Source organism: Stylophora pistillata, chromosome 8 (genome assembly GCF_964205215.1).
Source record: "Stylophora pistillata chromosome 8, jaStyPist1.2, whole genome shotgun sequence".
In the NCBI taxonomy this organism is placed as follows: domain Eukaryota; kingdom Metazoa; phylum Cnidaria; class Anthozoa; order Scleractinia; family Pocilloporidae; genus Stylophora; species Stylophora pistillata.
The window spans coordinates 32333367-32351972 of NC_142526.1; the positions used below are offsets into that span (position 1 = coordinate 32333367).

General features: G+C 38.8%; 3 protein-coding genes across 6 annotated transcripts; 2 read left to right on the forward strand and 1 right to left on the reverse strand.

Moving 5' to 3' along the window:
• The first annotated feature begins 930 nt into the window (after nucleotides 1-930).
• LOC148725883 (uncharacterized) lies at nucleotides 931-6960 on the forward strand. 3 transcript variants are annotated; one of them, XM_088730963.1, is made up of 10 exons: nucleotides 931-1031; nucleotides 1588-1724; nucleotides 1976-2068; nucleotides 2326-2411; nucleotides 2536-2588; nucleotides 2722-2762; nucleotides 4439-4508; nucleotides 5111-5147; nucleotides 5653-5716; nucleotides 6488-6960. In XM_088730963.1, exons 1-10 carry the CDS (start codon nucleotides 983-985, stop codon nucleotides 6644-6646), a joined length of 789 nt encoding a protein of 262 aa, XP_088587089.1. In that variant the 5' UTR covers nucleotides 931-982; the 3' UTR covers nucleotides 6647-6960. The 3 variants fall into 3 exon arrangements, with proteins under 3 accessions (XP_088587089.1, XP_088587090.1, XP_088587091.1); XM_088730964.1 differs by having other exon boundaries at nucleotides 2731-2762; XM_088730965.1 differs by lacking the exon at nucleotides 1976-2068.
• A 4407-nt stretch (nucleotides 6961-11367) lies between these two features.
• On the reverse strand, nucleotides 11368-13828 carry LOC111328495 (5-cytosine rRNA methyltransferase NSUN4). Its single transcript, XM_022932939.2, has 3 exons — nucleotides 13690-13828; nucleotides 12705-13208; nucleotides 11368-12014 (listed from the first exon to the last, which is right to left on the reverse strand). The coding sequence occupies exons 1-3, from the start codon at nucleotides 13777-13779 to the stop codon at nucleotides 11511-11513; spliced, it is 1098 nt and encodes a 365-aa protein (XP_022788674.2). The 5' UTR covers nucleotides 13780-13828; the 3' UTR covers nucleotides 11368-11510.
• A 45-nt stretch (nucleotides 13829-13873) lies between these two features.
• LOC111328483 (uncharacterized) lies at nucleotides 13874-18546 on the forward strand. Of its 2 annotated transcripts, none has more exons than XM_088730961.1 (5): nucleotides 13874-14219; nucleotides 14353-14436; nucleotides 14877-15038; nucleotides 15709-15873; nucleotides 16803-18546. In XM_088730961.1, the coding sequence occupies exons 1-5, from the start codon at nucleotides 13976-13978 to the stop codon at nucleotides 17360-17362; spliced, it is 1215 nt and encodes a 404-aa protein (XP_088587087.1). In that variant the 5' UTR covers nucleotides 13874-13975; the 3' UTR covers nucleotides 17363-18546. The 2 variants fall into 2 exon arrangements, with proteins under 2 accessions (XP_088587087.1, XP_022788662.2); XM_022932927.2 differs by having other exon boundaries at nucleotides 13875-14219; nucleotides 14877-15047.
• Nucleotides 18547-18606: the final 60 nt, after the last annotated feature.

The following is an 18606-nucleotide window of genomic DNA, read 5'->3' on the forward strand; positions in this document are numbered from 1 at the left end:
TATTGTTAAATAAGGAGTGTCAATTCGTTGATATCTGCAGTCTTCAAGAGTGCACATACACGTCAAAATACAGACAAACTTTCATACATTGGATACTCTCGGGAGTAGGGAAGGTGTCCCCTGATTTAAGGACTCACTTAAGTGATTGTAAGAGATACAAATGTTACGGGAGTATTTTTTCCAAGAGGGACCGAAGTTTGTCCCTTTTTGGCCAGCCAAGTTTGTAGAGCATCGGACTGTTAAGACTTGTTAAACAAGTGTTCGCTGGATCGTATCCGCCAAAGTGCTTCAATGGTGCGCCTCTGAATTGGTTCTTTAAGTCCGGTAACTGTAGATCGTGTGATTTAGGTAAATATATGATGTCTTTCCTCTTCTTCTCACGACATTGAGTTACAAAAGATCAAAGAGATCTTAATACCCATATCTGATGTTATTAAAAACTGGATCATTGGATAATGCAATTCAAGACTTTTTATTGGCTTAGCCATTATGGTATATGAGCCAATATACCATAATTTACAAATATGGTAAACGTGCGCGTCGGGTTAAATTAAAAGGGAGCTAAAAAATTTAAGATTTGGAAGATTTGTCTAATATCTTAGGGGCGTTTTTTATAAAACAATTATTCCACGAGCGCTTGTTGGATATGAGACGATTATAGCCACCTCGGCGCTACGCGCCTCGTTGGCTATCTATCATCTCATATCCAACGCGCGCTCGTGGAATAATTGTTACACTTGCTGCAGTTTTCGTCTCCCTTTTCTACACCCACTTTACCTTCTCTTGTGAAATCCATCTGCATAGTGGGCAGAACGGTATGATATCTTGAAGCGATTGCACTGAAGGATAGAAGGCCCAGTTTATTTCTTAGTAATATCTCCCGTTTTTTCAGTTTCCTCGCTGGTTTCGTTCCACGAACCTTTATCCCATAATCCATCCATATTTCTTCCACTTTGAGGAGGATCAGTTTGGAAAATCAAAAATGGCGGCGGGAGGGATGTCTTTTGCGGGCAAAGTTGCTTTAATAACAGGTAGATTCTGAGCTCGTGAGCCACATGATTGGATATACAAGGGTGATTCAAATGAGAAAATACTCCATCTGCCTAGTTTTTCTTTCAATCGACCGTCTCTTAGGTGAATCACGTACAAGGCAACCTCATCGTTAATCCTCTCTTCCTCTAGGCTACCTGTGTTGAGACTTTAATTTTATTAAATTTTGTCGAACCTAACCGGTTGGTTTTTCTCAAAAATAATTTCCAGCTTAGGTAATCAATTAGAGCAAAGGACTCACTTAAATTTTTCCAAATCACTTGGTAATTAGTAGTATTTAATATCTGGTCACGAAGGAAATATCTCTCGTATTTTTGTTTTCGAATTCTCGAGGGTGTCGGTGAATAAGTACACCTATTTGCGCATATCCTCTTGCTATTTACACTCTGACCGTTTTTGCATAATTCCATCTTTATTCGCATTATTACAGTCGGTGAGAAGCATAGTTTGTGAATAATAGTTTTTTTTTATTGGGAGCTATTGCTTATCTATATATTCAGGTATGACGTTAACGCGACCACTATTCTTAAAATTTAGGTGGCAGTTCAGGTATTGGTAGGGCAACAACTTTGCTGTTATCCAAACTTGGTTGCAGTGTGGCATTTGGGGGAAGAAATAAAACCAACCTTGAAAAAGTAGCAGCTAGCTGCCGAGAAGCAAGAAATGATGCTCAGGTAGCTTTGCAGTAGAAATATTAGTAGTAGAATAAATGCACTGAATAAAAAGGTGAATAGAAGAACAAAAAGAGTTAAGCAGATCTGTGGCTATTTTTTTCTCCCCCTTCTCTGGCAAAATTCTTGTTCTGAATTGGTGGTTGGTCCTGGATACAGTTAATTTGGTCTCCCTAATTTGAGGGAATTGTGGCCTTTGTTGAACTGCCTAATAAGTGCTGTTTGTTTTCAAGTTTGAAACTTTTCAACTTAAGGTTCTTTCAGTACAAGGTGATTTGGAAACTGATGAAGATGTAAAGACGCTTCTAGGAACTACGATCAAACATTATGGAAAGCTAGATATTTTGGTAAGAAATTTTTTTTGCCTCTAATATCTCCAAAAAAAAGATCATTTCTTTGCAAACTAATTAAAAAGCTACAAAGATGTGCTTACTTGATTGATTAATCTATGAAAACAGTTTGTACACAGTTATTTTTTTCATGTCTGACTCAGAACTTAGATAATAATACCTGCTATACCTTAACTGCCAGCATTTATATTGAAGAATTTTCTTTCTCAAATGGTGAAGCAGATAAGCTGTTAATTGCAATGATCCATTTTCAGGTAAACAATGCTGGAATATCTGGTTTGGGGACTATTGAGAACACTTCCTTGGAATTATTTGATCAGATCATGAGAATCAATGTAAGGTACTGTATGAACTTGTAAAGGAATCTTTATAAATTGGTTTATCTCCTTATCACTGAGGATATTGGACCATTTTTCGAGTATATTTGGGCAGCTTAATTAATATTATTTTAATTATATTTTCAGATCAGTGTTCTACTTAACTTCCCTTGCAGTTCCATTTCTAACGCCAACACAAGGTTAGTTGTATCATGTTTTGGGTTGTTTTTTCTTTATTAACATCAGTCATGAGGTGCAATCAAAAATTTTTTTATATTTCACTACATTCCTCTTGATCCATAATTCCTATTTTGGTTACTTTTCTTATTACACGCTGCATAGTTAATGTATCAAGTGTCAATGGACTGAGGGCGGTAAGTTGTACATCAATTTTAAGAGCTAGTGCTCGACTCATTGTGTGAAAAATATTTTTGAATGCTGAAGCAAAAGTATTCATGTTTAAGCATATTGGAATAATTAAGATGTATGTCTCATGTCTTGTTAACCACATGCACACAATTTTGACCAGCTTGTTGAAGCACATACATAGTCAAGGTGCAGGGGGAGATTATGGGAGGAGTGCAGGGGGTACAAACCCCCCCTTCCCATTTCTTTTTCTGCCAACGACGATCTAGAATTAACCAGTAGTATTGCTAAAATTGAGAATTGCTTATCTGATCTTGATAAGTGGATGGCCTTGAATAAGCTGAAACTAAACAAAGACAAAACTGAACTTCTCTACCTTTACTCAAAGTATAACCCTCAACAGTCTCTAACTCCACTTCGTTTTGGTTCTGATATAATTCAGCCGTCCTCATGTTCCAGAAATATCGGTGTCGTTTTCGATAGTACTATGTCAATCCTCCCTCATGTCCGATCTGTTTAATTGTAAATCTGCCTTCTATCATCTTCGGAACATTTCCCGTATAAGGAAATTACTATCCACTAAGACCACTGAGACTTTAGTCCATGCCTTTGTAACCTCCAAGTTGGATCACTGCAACTCTCTTCTATAATTATGGTGTTCCGAAATTAAAAAGCTCCAATCAGTGCAGAACGCCATGGCTCGACTTATTACAAGCTCCCGTAAATTTGACCGCATAACCCCTATTTTATTCGACCTGCACTGGCTTCCAGTTTGCAAGCGAATTAAATTCAAAATAATTCTGCTCACCCACAAAGCTCTTCACCAGCAGTCTCCTCTCTATATTCAAGACCTGATGTGTCGTTATTCACCTTCAAGAATGCTCCGGTCATCTTCAACATTATGCGGCCTGTCCGCTCCTGTCAACTTTAATCTCTAGTCTTACAGCTATAGATCTTTTTCTGTTTTGCCTCCTGACCTGTGGAACAAACTTCCTGATGACATTCATTCTTGTGACAATTTAAATCTCTTTAAACGTAAACTTAAGACTTATCTTTTTAAAAATTATTTTAATATGTGTGAATTCTCTTCTTATCCATGTCTAGCGCCTAGATATTAGACACCCGTTTTTTGTGAATATTTAAATCTCTGTTAACGTAAACTTAAGACTTGCTTTTAAAAATTAATTCAATATGTATATTTCTATTTTGTAAAGCACTTAGATCAGGTCTGGATAAGCGCTATATAAGTAGTTCTGTTATTATTATTGTTATTCCCTGAGATGGCCTGTGGCCTCCTCGTTAAACTTTAGAGTCATACAAAATCTGCTATATTGTTTGCTATGTATTCTCAGCAGTTCACATTATGTTCCTGCTCACTCATAAGCCTTCTTTGTTGTTGGCTTTTGAAATTTGTTAGCATCACCTGCCAGTTATGTCATTTCCTACAGGTACACCCACCCCTAGGCAAAAAATCCTGGATCTGACCAGCTAGCTCTTACACACCTGCTACTTACATGCTAGTCTTAGATCTGTGTACAAGGACACTTTTAAACAAATAAGTGCTATCGTGGATATTTTTGTGTGGGTCAATTATGGATGTTTGATCATGGGTGAATCCTCTGGAACTTCCCCCATTTCTACTAAAATTATTTAAATATTCCTGATTTAAGCAGTTCTGTCATAGTTTCCAGGGGTTCTGGCCTACAATATGTCAAAAAGTGCTGTGGATCAACTAACAAGGTGTGTGGCTCTTGGTGAGTTCCTCTATTTATACATTTATGTAATATAATTGTGCAAAAAGGTTTTGCACACTGTGTAATCTGCTTTTAGAGGATGCCCCATATCAAGTGGACACTTGCTCAAGTACCTCAATCCCCCCACCCTACCCCCTCCCTATCCCCTCCCTACCCTCCTCCCTACCCCCTCCCTACCCCCCTCCAACCTCCTCCATTTTTACTGTGGAATAAATCTGTATTTAGTGCAGGTAACTCTGTTAAAGTAGATGTAAACACCCGAATTAAACAGCTGGCAATGTGAAAATATATTTGAGCTTCAGTTTTAACAGATTTCATTTTTACTGATATTACAGTTTTTACTGCTGATTAGTCACTCTGTTTTATGTGAGGTTTATACATGAATTGGTATAATTGTGTAATTTTTTTAACTTGCTCAAAAGGTTTCTTAACTTTTGAGAATTTCTTCATGGAAGAATGTTCTTTGAAACACCCAAGAAGGGGTTTCATTATTGATGGTGGACACTGCTCAGAGTAAAACTAAGACAAGTGTCTTGCAATAGCTACTGTCTTGTCACTGTTGCTTGTCAGATATTTCTCTTACTTGTGTTTGATTTAATTAGAACTTGCGCCAAAGAAGATCCGCTGTAACTCAGTCAAGTAAGTAATACTATTAAACAAAACAATTTTAGGTGATACATGTTGAAAGTCTCAAAACGTCTGAGTTTAATCCGTCACATTATGGTGAAGACCACCCAAACAAACTACATAAATGAAACCAGGTAAAAGGTGAAGATTTACTTCAATCAGTTGTTTATCAACTGTAAGTCTATGAAGTTGGGTGAACTGCTGTAGAGAATTATGAAAAGCCAGTGACGGTTTTTTTTACTTTTATAAACTGATAATTGATTACTAACCAATTACTTCACTTGCCCGTTGACTGAGCTCAACAGTTACTTCAGAAACTGTTTTACATTCGTCCTCCTTACGTCGATTGCCTTCTCTTAATAAACATCAGTTGGACAAGGATTCTTGTGGAAGGAGGCAAAGCGACAAAAGTTCCAAGTAAAAATAGAAAAAAAAAAAAAGAAACGGGAATGAATTGGAACCTGTAGCCACTTCATAAAGATGTTCAATTTTTTTTTTTTCATTTTCTTTCCGACAGCCCAGGCGTTACGATCACTGAATTGCAGAAACGAGGAGGGCTTACTGAAGGAGCTTATCAAAAAGTACGTCAAGTGTTGAATTATACGGGCGGGCGTGTTTTATCCCTTTCTTTACCACTGTTTCACCATTTGGAAATACTTTAGGAAAATTCATTACCTGACAAGGAAATTCCGCCTGAACTGAATTGTACGCGAAAAACGATAACGGTTTTCAAGTACGATTTAACACCGAATTCAGGAGTCAGGTAATGGAATTGTCATGAATCGCGCAATTAAATAGAATCAAACAAGAAAAAAAGAAAACAGCAAAAATAATATTTGTTTTTCAAGTATTAAGTGACCGCAGAATTTTTATAGATGAATTAAAATAGTAGTCTATTTATGATGCTCGAAACCAGTCGCCTCTTTAGAAGAAATGGTGCGAAAATAGCTCAACCTGGCTGAAGACCGCTTGTTACTGTTGCTTATTCTTCTTCCAATTCCAGCTCTTTTGTTTTCGTACTTGTGATATCAGTTTTCCCTACACCCCAAACGGGAGTCCTATCGATGGCTGGCAAATCAGAAACGTGCAACACACGGGCGTGGCTTACATGCGCGCGCGTGCGCTACAATCAAACAACTTGTCGCAAACCTTTATCCCTTTATCGCTCTCTGCCACCGTTGCTGCCCCCCCTCCCTCCCCCCGTTCACTTACTGAACGCCTGAAAAAGGCTATGGCAGTTCCGCCCTAAATGTGAACACCACAAAATAAGTTCGATCACGCTGATAACTAAAAGGTTTACAGTACCTTTGTCTTTGATTCACTTCTAATCTATTCTGTTTTTCCTTTTGCAGTTTTTAGAACGTTCAAAAGAAACTCATGCCTTGGGGCGTCCTGGAAATGCGGAAGAAGTGGCGAGTGTGATCGCTTTTCTGGCTTCAAGTGACGCTTCTTTCATAACTGGTGCTACCCTGCCTGTGGATGGCGGAAGACATGCAATGTGCCCGCGATAACACATCCTGCGGCAATTTGTTCAGGACATATGGGTTTGCGGTTTTGGTTGATACGAATTCTTTGTCAAATTGAGTTACAGCGGGTACTAATAACCGTAGTAATGCAACCATAAGCTTCGCCGCGATCATCGAGAAAGACCCCTGTTAAATTAAATGATGGTCACAGTGTGACTTTGATTAATTGACTTAGATCACAGTATCTGGTAAAAAAAAAAAAAAAAACATCAAGAATGTATTAGCAGTTTCTACGCTTTTATTTGTAACAACTTTGTGACCTTTAGAGGCTAGAAATAAACAATTTCACGTTTATCATTTATTGATTCCTTTTGCTCGTGACTTTTCAGTTCCTTCCCCCCACCCCCGCCCCCTCCGTCTGTATCTTTTCTGTTTATTTTCAGTTGCAATCTTTCCTGATGTTTCTCTGTTTTGCTGGAATTCAATAATGTCATTTACAACCTCAAACAGATTTCTCTTTTCTCTTCAAAGGAAAACCGAGAAAATGGCGAAAACCATACGTGAGTTCGACAAATAGAAAAAAACTTACCAAATGGTTAACCTTTTGCACCCTAACATCAGTATGGATATTCTCCATACTGTCCTCTATACATTTCCTCAGGTGGTGACCAAGAGGATTTGTTCAATAATCAAGAACTTCTTTAGTTGGTAATCCTTTCCCTTATTCTCATAAATTTTAATAGTTAATTGTAAGATACTAATGGAAGGGGGAATGCTGGTTCCTAGTCGCCAAAATGGCAAAACGCCCACTAGTAAATAAAATGGGAAAACGGCAACTAGTGGACAAAATAGCAAAATTGCCACTAGTGGACAAAATGGCAAAACTGCCACTAGTGAATACAATGTCACTAGTGGACAAAATGGCAGAACTGCCACTAGAGGACAAAACGGCAAAACTGCCACTAGTGGACAAAAGGGCAAAACGGCCACTAGTGGACAAAATGGCAAAATAGCCACTGGTGGACAAAATAGAAAACGTCCACTAGTAAAAAACAAGAGGAAAACGGCCACTGGTGGAAAAAAATGGCAAAACGGCAACTAGTGGACAAAATGGCAAAAAGGCCACTATTGTACAAAATGGAAAAAGCGCCACTAGCGGACAAAATGGCAAAACGGCCACTAGTGGAAAAATGGCAAAACGGCCACTAGTGGAAAAAATGGCAAAACAGGCTCACGTGGACAAAATGACAAAACGACCATCAGTGGAGAAATTGGGAAAATGGCCACTAATGGACAAAATGCCAAAACAGCCTCAGGTGTACAAAATGGCAAAACGGCTACTAGTGGACAAAATAGCAAAACTGCCACCAGTGGAGAAAATGGCTAAAATGCCACTAGTCAATTAAATGGCAAAACAGTCACTAGTGGACAAAATGGCAGAACTGCCACTAGAGGACAAAACGGCAAAACTGCCACTAGTGGACAAAAGGGCAAAACGACCACGACAGGACGAAATGGCTAAACGGCCACTACAGAACAAAATAGCAAATCGGCCACTAGTGGACAAAATGAGAAAACGGCCACTAATGGACAAAATGGCAAAACTGTTAGTAGTAAAGAAAATGGCCACACTGCCACTACCGGACAAAATGGCAAAACGGAAAAATGGACAAACGGCCAATAGTGCAAAAAAAGGCAAAACGGCCACTAGTGGACAAAATGGGAAAACGGCCACTAGTGGGCAAAATGGGAAAACGGCCACTAGTGGACAAAATGGGAAAACGGCCACTAGTGGGCAAAACGGCAAAACTGCCACTAGGGGATAAAATGGCAAAACTGCCACTTGTGGAAAAAAAGGCAAAACTGCCACTAGTGGACAAAATGGCAAAACAGCCAGTAGTAGACGAAATGGAAAAACTGCTACCAGTGGACAAAACGGGCAAGCGACCACTAGTGGATAAAATGGGAAAACGGCCATTAGTAGACAAAATGGCAAAACTGCCACTTGTGGACATCACGGCAAAACTGCCACTAGTGGACAAAAGGGCAAAACTGTTACTAGTAGACAAAATGGCAAAACTGCCACTAGTGGACAAAAATGGGAAAACGGAAAAACGGACAAACGGCCACTAGTGGAAAAAATGGCAAAACGGCCACTAGTGGACAAAATGAGAAATAGTCCACTAGTGGACAAAATGGGAAAACGGCCGCTAGGGGACAAAATGGCAAAACTGCCACTTGTGGACATCACGGCAAAACTACCACTAGTGGAAAAAAGGGAAAACTGCCACTAGCGGACAAAATGGCAAAACGGCCACTAGTGGACAAAATGGCCACTGGTGGACAAAATGGCAAAACGGCCACTAGTGGACAAAATGGCACAACTGATACTAGTGGAGAAAATGGCAAAACGGCCACTAGTGGAAAAAATGGCCACTAGTGGACAAAAAGGCAAAACGGCCACAAGTGGACAAAATGGCAAAACTGCTACTAGTGGAAAAAATGGAAAAACAACCAGTAGTGAGAAAATGGGAAAACTGCCACTGGTGGACAAAATTGCAAAACTGCCACTAGTGGACAAAACGGGAAAACGGCTACTAGTAGACAAAATGAGAAAACGGGCATTACTGGAGAAAATGGCAAAACCGCCACTAATGGAGAAGACAGCAAAACTGCCACTAGTAGACAAAATGGCAAAACGGCCACTAGTGGACAAAACGGGAAAGCGGCCACTAGTGGACAAAATGGGAAAACGGCTATTAGTGGACAAAATAGCAAAACTGCCACTAGTGGACAAAATGGCAAAACTGGCACTATTGGACAAAACGGCAAAACAGCCCCTAGTGGACAAAATGGCAAAACTGCCACTAGTGGACAAAATAGCAAAACCGTCACTAGTGGACAAAATGGCGAAACGGCCACTAGTGGACAAAATGGAAAAATGGCCACTAGTGGACAAAATGGTAAAACGGCCACTCGCGGACAAAATTGCAAAACTGATACTAGTGGACAAAATGGCAAACGGCCACTAGTGGACAAAATCTCAAAACTGCCACTAGTGGACAAAATGGCAAAACTGCCACTAATGGACAAAACAGCAAAACTGCCACAAGTGGACAAAATGGCAAAACTGCCACTAGTGGACAAAATGGCAAAACTACCACTAGTGGACGAAATGGCAAAACTGCCAGAAGTGGACAAAATGGCTAAACTGCCACTAGTGGACAAAATGGCAAAACGGCCACTTGTAGACAAAATGGCTAAGCGGCCACTACTGGAGAAAATGGCAAAACGGCCACTAGTGGACAAAATGGTAAAACTGCCACTAGTGGACAAAATGGCAAAACTACCACTATTTGACAAAATGGTAAAACGGCCACTAGTGGACAAAATGGCAAAACGGCCACTATTGTACAAAATGGCAAAAGCGCCACTAGTGGACAAAATGGCAAAATGGCCACTAGTGGACAAAATGGCAAAACGGTCACTAGTGGACAAAACGGTAAAAAAGCCACTAGCGGACAAAATGGCAAAACGGCCAGTAGTGGAACAAAATGGCAAAACGGCGACTAGTGGACAAAATGGAAAAAGAGCCACTAGTGGTCAAAATGGCGAAATAGGCATTCGTAGCCAAAATGAAGAAACGGCTAGTATTGGCTAAAGTTTAAAAACGACCACTAGTTGCCAAAAGGGAAAACGGCCACAAGTGGCGAAAATTGTAAAACGGCTTCTAATGGCCAAAATAACATAATGGTTGCTAGTGTCCGAAATTTCAAAACTGCCAGTAGTAACTAAACTAGTGACTAAAGAAGCAAATTGCCATTGGTGGCCAAAATGGCAAAACCGTCATTAACCATGAGATGGTCACGTTGAGGGTTAGATGGTTAATGTGGCTGGAATAGAAACACATCTGGAACTATACATTGGGAACGGGTACGACTAAAAATTCGGAATTGTTTTTTGTGGAGTCAGTATCGGGTGCATTAGGTGGGTTACTTAAGGACGGAGCCGTTGAATTGTTTTAAATTTTACTTGTCTTGTGTTCTTGGTAGTGTCAACAATTCACAATGTTAGACAAAAGGCTTAGTTCCCGTACTCGATAAGGAGACGTACATGTGATCTTCAAATATCTCTATCACGGTCAGCGGTAGCTTTTTGCGCGGCCTTAAATCCAGAAATTGTTTGGAAACCTCTCCTTGCTCTAAGGAAGTTACTGCATCTATGTCAGAGTGCGATCAGATTTCCAAGTCTATCGGGGAAAAAAAGTGCTAGTATCAAATATTTTTAATATATTAACGAGCAGTTAGTGACGATTTTCTGTTAATTGATTCGTTAAAGGGCTTTGCGGTTTCCAAAACAGTGTCAACCAAAGTGCGCACATTAATCAATGAAAAATACGCCATCATTACAAAGTAAAAACACGCGATGTAGGCAATTTTGGATTTTTTCAACAAACTCACGAGGAAACTGCATTTTAAAACGAAAGGATATGAAAACTTACGGTTAAAAAGCGTGCAAGAAGCAGTATAACACGCGAGGAATTGCGTCAACAAATCTTTAACTGTTGCTTCGCGGGATTTGATCGGGGCCTGGATAAAAGATTTCTATGGAGGCCGGTGAATTCTAACAGATAACTTGCACGAAAATAATGGAATAATTTACCTCAAGCCGGGAAGAAGTGATGAACTTGACTATTTACCCTATTTGTGGCTATTTATGCAAAAAATATACACCTTCAATCTTTCCATTGGGGTTAAAGATCCTAATTCGTCAAATCATTGCGTTTAATATGCTCAATCATATCTTTTTTGTATTTAGAATGATCGCGTACACGTTCTCTAGAATCACGTATTTAGACCCAGTTAAAGCGAAAGTATCCGAGTTCAGATCTGGGTAAGATTTTCTTCGATTAAATAGTCAGTCGTTGAAGTTTACAAAAATACATCGGACCCCAATTCTTAGTCTTGGAAGGGACGACGAGTACCCCGTGTTTGGTCGTTCTATAATCAAACATTTTCGCCAGCGAATTATTTTCAAACTGTGAGTCTACAACTTCAACTTTGAGCTGCTTTTTCACAGTACATTTTGATAAAACCTCGTCTATGACTCCGTCATTTTCTATCGGCGACATGGAGCAAGTAGAATAAATCACAACACCACCAGGAACGACTGTTTGTAACGCGGACATAAGAAGTTTCCCTTGCATGTTAGCGTTTTCTGTAGAGTGTTTTTCTGACCAAAAACTAAACTCAAAGTTTGTGTGCAAGTTGTGTCGCTCAGAAGAACACGGCACATCAAGAAGAACCCTGTCATACGCGTTTGGTTCGTACTCGCCATACTTCAAACCTGTCAAGCTCCGCACGTGCACCAAGTCTTTAGTTTTGGAGATCTTTGGGATGTAGTCTTTAACTACCTAACAAAGTAGATCAGAGAAAATTAACCCTTTACAGCCTAACATCAGTATGTATATTCTCCATACTGTTCTTTATGAATTCCCTAAGGCGAAGACAAGGGGAATTTCTTTAACAATCAGGAGCTTCTTATGTCTTAGTATCTGTTTCCTTTATGACCTTAATGTTTGATTCAGGGGTGATATTGTAAGGAGAAATTAGATATGGATAATTCTTTTTTGAGGGAATCTTGGAATTTTTGAGGGTGGGGGATTAAAATCATTTATTTAGAAATCAATTTTTTTTACACTACAGCCTAAGCAAGCTAAGAAATAGTTCAAATTGAATAAATTTAAATACCTCATATTGAGTAGTGACATCTTTCCAGTGGTTGCTAGAATTTTGGTGTCAGAAAAGAAGTGATAAAACACTTGGCTCTGATATGGAGGGGGGGAGGGTCCATACCCCAAGAACCCTCCCCTTAATCTCCCAATATATGTAAATATCTATATATTTTTTTTTAAAAAAAGAATTTTTTGTTAAAGTTGTTTAAACAGTCTTTCAAATGAGAAAACAACTGATAGTGATCTATCTTGACAAAAAATGACTGTAAATGATAGGCTACACTCCAAATTTGTTTGTTTTTGGCACATTTGAAAAGAATGCTCGCTAAATGAATCACCAATATTACCTCACAGGATAGTTACCCCTACCTTAATAAGATTTGCCCTTCTCTGGTTTGCAACTTCACTGGCAACGAGACAGCCTCTTATCGAAAGGAACTGTGATATCAGAACACTTTTACCTCCAGGAGCAGCACACATATCGAGCACTGTATTGTCAGGGCAAATGTCAAGAGCTAAAACAGGTAGGAGAGAGGAAGCATCTAGAAGATAGTAATCAAAAAATCCATTGCTTGTCTTTTCCTGCTTAGGAAATCTAACACTTTCCTCAGAATTCGGAAAGTAACAGGACAGCTGAGGTTGACTTTGTTCATCTCCACCAATGGTGCTCATGAAAGGTCCTACACTTTGGTGCTGTGCTGCTACACAAGATAGTTTTTCCTGTACTTCCTCATGCACAGAAAACTTGTTGACTACTGCACAGTGCTGGGTTGGTAACTTGAGTGACTCAAAAATCATAGGCCACTCCTCCCCAAACTGATCAGCATAAAAAGTTTGAAAATTCTCCAGAGAAGAAGCTTTTTTCCTTTGCAGCTAAAAACAAATGATGAGACACTAAAAGAAGTGATTTTTTCAAAAATATTTAGAGCTCACAGCCTGATGGGCTCCATTTCAACCGTTTTCTTAGCTGTGGCTTTGCAGGGGCGGAAGTAGGGGTTTGGGGGGAGGTGGGGTTAGTTCAGGCTCATTTTCCGAACAGTAGATGGTAATTAAGGCTAAAAGCTCGAAGAAAATTTACCAATTAACAATCAGCGCTGGGGGAGGGGTTACTAGCCTTGGCTTGGAGAGCTTTGATCGTCTTGGGGCCTGGCGGTTTTTCAAAACACATTTATATGTTTAGAGCCTCTCTTGAGTCTGTGAAAATATTTGCATGAGCAGTATTTTACCTCTTGAAAAAAGCCATAAATTTACACCTAGATCGCGTATCGAGGCCCCAAATATGTGAACAAGATCAATAATAACCAGTCTCCCAAGGCAATGTTTTCAATCATGATTGAAACTACATACATCTTACCTTCCATGACTTCTTCTTGTAATATCTTTTATCAAAAGTACATAGAACACGACGATAGGAACTGTTTTGTGACAAGATTCGTGTACACATGGTTAATGCACGGAAAGAATATTACAAGGCGTTCTTTGTTGACAGGGAAGAGAAGTACTGCGCACAAGCAAAAAATTACTCTTCGGGAGACTAGAAACGAATGAAGTCATTCTTGTTCTGGAAGAGCAACGTAATTTTTGTCATAAGGATTAGCAAAGGGAAATAGAGATTGTCACGATTTTTCATCCATTTAGAGATGAATTATACACCAGAGACATTCTCAATAGGAGTTCCTGGAAACAGAGGAGTAAATTTTGTAGGCGGTAATGTAGATCTTAGTGGAACACTGATTATTAAGGCTCGTCTAGGGGATGATATACGATGCATTCCAATTCACAACGAAGACTTGACTTACGATGATCTACTGTTGATGATGCAAAGAGTTTATCGTGGTAAACTCAGTAGCACGGATGATATTACAATCAAATATAAGGATGAAGGTGAGTTTAGTCGATTGATATTTTTGGTTTCAGATTTGACGAAAACTTAATACATCCTGGCTGATTGTTGAAAAATATGCCTTTTGGCATGACACTCCAAGCTTTATTTAATAGTTTTTCTTACTTGTTTCAGATGGCGATCTAGTGACTATTTTCGACAGTTCTGATCTTGCATTTGCACGAACAATATGCAGAATATTAAAGATTACACTGTTTGGTAAGTTTCTTAAATGATACTTGGTACACGTGAAACCTTTTTGTGTGTGTGTTCTTAACGATGCCAATATGTCATCTAAAGACTGTTTCATTTGTGAAGTGTAATACGTTGACATATGTCTTAACATTTCACCTATGGATAACTAGTTCTAGTGCAAGTTGTGTTACATAAGGTTTTTTAAATGAACGAAAGACTTATGTAAGGAAGATTATGGAATATGCGAGCTAGGTTTCCATGCATTTGAATTAAGAAAAAAAATTGTGATAACTGTTGTCAAAGTAGATGGCAGTCTGAGAGTTTTCAAATTCCAGCAGTTCCTTAGTAGCTCTGGAAAAATTTAAAAGTTTCATTCTAGTTCAGAGGTTTTTTTGTTTTCTGATAGTGTTGGAATCTTCTCCAATATTAAATCATGATCATTCAATGAACAATTTTCTTAACAGTGAATGGAGTACCCAGACCACCTGAGCACACACTAGTTGCTGAGTTTAGACGAGAATTAAGGGAGATAAGAGATAGGATTAATTATCTTCTCAATAGACTGGAAATTAAGGATGATAATGAGGATCATCAAGGGGGACAAGAACAGCCAAATGATAAACCAAGTATGCAAGGTTTGTAATGCAAGTCTGCTGTAACAAATTTCATGTACAAAGAAGCAGATTTGGATGCCAATCACTTTTCAGTTGATTAATTTTATCTAAACAAGTTTTTTGGTAATCATGGTAGTAGTTGTTACAATGAATCTTGTATATGTACTAGTGAAGAAAATTTTGGATAAGATTTTTTGTACCATGCTCACTATGCTTTCAATGCTGAAAAATATCACTGACAGCCATATTACAATGATCTTAAAAGGGATTATAAGTTAATCTTTGACTCCCAAGAGTGACTAGCATCTAATTTCTCCGCACAATATCACCCCTGAATCACACAGTAAGGTCACAAGAATAAAGGAAGTGATCACCAGCTTGATTGTTAAGCAATTCTTGTCTTCAGCAACATAGGAAATTTACAGAGGGCAGTATGGAGAAATTGTCTACTGATGCTAGAATGTAAAAGGGTTAAAGAGGATCATTGATTTTTTTGCACCTAGGAGATTTGAGCTAGAAAAAAGAATTATGATGTTGGGTTATTGGTTCTTCCCTTTCTCTCTACAGGGTTTCAATTTATGTACATTTTTTTCTCTTTTGTTTTAGTTGTGATGGATAAAACATTCTAACTGAATTGTATCAGGAAAATGGTCTAGTAGTTTTATGTTTTGTTTCTGTTTAGGTCTCCCTAATGAAAGAACACTTCCTGCTCAAGTGCCTCCTAAACCGACCCCTGAGGTAACCATGTTTGATCCTCTTGCTAAGGAAAAGCCGCAACCAGACAGTTCAACAGCAAACATCTCAGGACAACTGTACCCCAGTACTGCAGGCACTACTGAAGGACTAGGTAGGTGAAAGACCATAACTACAACTGCAGTTTAAACTATTAATTTTATTAAAAAAGTTTAAACTACCAAATAAAAAGTCCAATTTGATAAAAATGTGTGTGTTATGTTCATTATTATCCTTGGTTCAAGTTGCCTGCATTTGGCTTAAATTTGGTGACATTACACCATTTTTGCCTGAATTTAAATAAAGTAAGGGTCATTGGTGTTAAGGACTACAAGCATTGCTGACCCTCCCTAGGATGGGATGTTAATCCATCGCAGAATATCCCCTCCCCCCCCATCCCTACACAGAGGTTCACTGGGTTTCCTGAACAATTGAATAGAAAATGTTTGCACTCTGGAGGAGAGAGATGGAAGAGGCATTGTGCTGGGAAAGGTTTTCTAAGAAAACAACCCAATGGCCCTAAACAGGGATCAACTCTGAACCTTTCCATTATGAGGCTAGGGCTGTAATTTCTAGGTCACTGCATCTATCACACTGATCACAGTTGGCATTAATTTTGACTGATGTCACCTCTTACAGCACAAGGTCAATAAGGAGGAAATGATATTCACAAATTAACCCTTTATGCCCTAACATCAGGAAGCATGTTCTTCATAAGTTGTTCTCTATACATTTCCTAAGGTGCTGACAAGGAGAATTTGTTTAACAATCAAGAGCTTCTTTTGTTAGTGATCATTTTCGTTATTCTCATGACCTTGATGTTTGATTCAGGAGTGCTATTGTAAGAAGAAAGTAGATGCTAGTCACTCCAAGGGGTTAAAGGGGTGAAACACAAAAATAAATGAAGAAAATAGATGTGAATTTTGGTTTTAGAAGGGCAGATGAATAAAATAGCTGTTTTGCTGTTTAAGTGTTTTGGTGTTTTTCTAGGTAGATGAATTATACAGTTGCACTCAATCATGTTTAATGTCTTTTGGTTTGTAGCTTCCAAGAACCAAGAGCCAACTTCACAAGGGTATCATCCACAGTCAGTACCAGCATCACAGCAGATGCAGCTTCCGGGGCAGCAGAACATTACACCATCACCTGCAAACAAAGTGGCAGGGTCGTACGCCCAGCAAACTCAGTATCCTCAGCAGGCTACCCAACCTGGACAAAATGCTCCACAGTCTTATGCTCCCACCTCCACCCAGACACAGTCTTCTTACCCAGGTATGACAAGTTCTGCATCAGGGTATCCAGCTAGCCAACCACAGCAGCAGCAGCAGTATAGTCAACCAAGTCAACAAAGTTACCCTCCACAAAGTCAGACTTTACCTGCAGGGGCAGCACCCTATTCAGCTACAGGACAGACACAGACACAGAGTTATCAGGGTTATGTACCTCAACAGCAGCAGCAGCAGCAACAGCAACAGCAGCCTGCCACACAGAATGCTTATGGAAGTACTCAAGGGTATATCAGCACCCAACCATATTCACAGCAGCAAGGGTACAATCAGTATGGTTATAATTATCCACAACAGCAGTCATATCCCACGTACTGATACTTTTGGCCTATTGCCATGGAGGTGGTTTTTTGCTAACAATGTAAAAGATTTTGTTGTACCAACATCGTTTAGGTAATTGGGTTCAGTAGTACTTTGTAATGCAATTTACACAATGACTGACTTGCTATAGATTGAACAGTCAACTCTCTCTGGGGTGGACACTGTCAAAACAAATCCCTTGATTTTGTTGTTGAAACAAGCTAAGTTTTTGTGATGGTGAAACGGAAGGGACTGATTCTGAGTGTCTCTTGTGTGCAGGTGTCTGCCCTATATGGGTGTCCATTCAGAGAGAAGTGATTTTCTTTCTATAATGACAGAAACCCTCAGACAACACAAAATAATTGTGTATACTGTATTTATTTGGCTCTGATTTTGGTTACAGAACACTTTAACTGCTACACTTTCTTTTTCAACCCCAGCTCAAGAGCTTATGATTAATAAAGAAAGCAAAATGATCTTAAATTCTGTGTTTCAGCTCCTCTTAAAAATATTTGTACTTGGTCTAGTTTCCAATACATTCTCTTGCTAAGATTGACATCATCACTGTGAAACTTAATAACGACTGTCAATATTGAAAATATTTATGGATTGTTTCAACTGAACCTTTGAAAGCAAAAGTGATTAGTTTGTCACTTTGAGGTTTGCTTGTGCCAAAGTTTATTCTTTATTAGTACAAAACTGACTTGTCAGATCTAATTCACAAGAGGTCGTGATTGGTTTGATTTTCACAGTGAGGTAATATAATACTTTTCAACCAAAAAATGGTCAAGACCCTTTGAACCTTGGGTGTGTACATAGAACTTAATGATGTTTGAATATACAGTTTGTCTTTAACTTAGAGACTGAGGAATTTCTTAACCAGTGTGAGTGAGCTACAGATTGAACTCTTAACTAAATAGTTGTAAAACTACTTTGACACATGTGTGAAGAAGGTTTGGAACTTTTTAATTAACCATTCTTTTTCTTGGTGACTTTCACAACCAAATTTTTTAAAAGTGCTGTAACTTATTTTTGTAAAAACTATCCATCAGTGTAGGCTATGAAAAATGAAGATTGAAAGGTAAATGCCATCTAAACCATCTGGTAAATGTCATAAAATACGCAGAAGAGTCGAAGGCAATTGTCTTATTGAAAATAGGTGAGAGTTAAGGTTGACAATAAAAAAAATTATTTAGAATGTTGTTCAAAGCGTAGTCAAGAAGTTGTAAGGAGATGTAATTTCTTCATACCCTTCTTAAGAA

Coding starts and splice junctions, on each gene's coding strand:
- LOC111328483 (XM_022932927.2), top strand. CDS start 13,976: ATGAATTATACACCAGAGACATTCTCAATAGGAGTTCCTGGAAACAGA. Junction 14,437..14,876: donor ATTAAAGATTACACTGTTTG/GTAAGTTTCTTA, acceptor TTTTCTTAACAG/TGAATGGAGTACCCAGACCA. Junction 15,048..15,708: donor TGATAAACCAAGTATGCAAG/GTTTGTAATGCA, acceptor GTTTCTGTTTAG/GTCTCCCTAATGAAAGAACA.
- LOC111328495 (XM_022932939.2), bottom strand. CDS start 13,779: ATGTGTACACGAATCTTGTCACAAAACAGTTCCTATCGTCGTGTTCTA. Junction 13,209..13,689: donor ACAAGAAGAAGTCATGGAAG/GTAAGATGTATG, acceptor ATTTGTTTTTAG/CTGCAAAGGAAAAAAGCTTC. Junction 12,015..12,704: donor GAAGGGCAAATCTTATTAAG/GTAGGGGTAACT, acceptor CTACTTTGTTAG/GTAGTTAAAGACTACATCCC.
- LOC148725883 (XM_088730963.1), top strand. CDS start 983: ATGGCGGCGGGAGGGATGTCTTTTGCGGGCAAAGTTGCTTTAATAACA. Junction 1,725..1,975: donor AAGCAAGAAATGATGCTCAG/GTAGCTTTGCAG, acceptor TTTCAACTTAAG/GTTCTTTCAGTACAAGGTGA. Junction 2,763..4,438: donor GTGTCAATGGACTGAGGGCG/GTAAGTTGTACA, acceptor GTTCTGTCATAG/TTTCCAGGGGTTCTGGCCTA.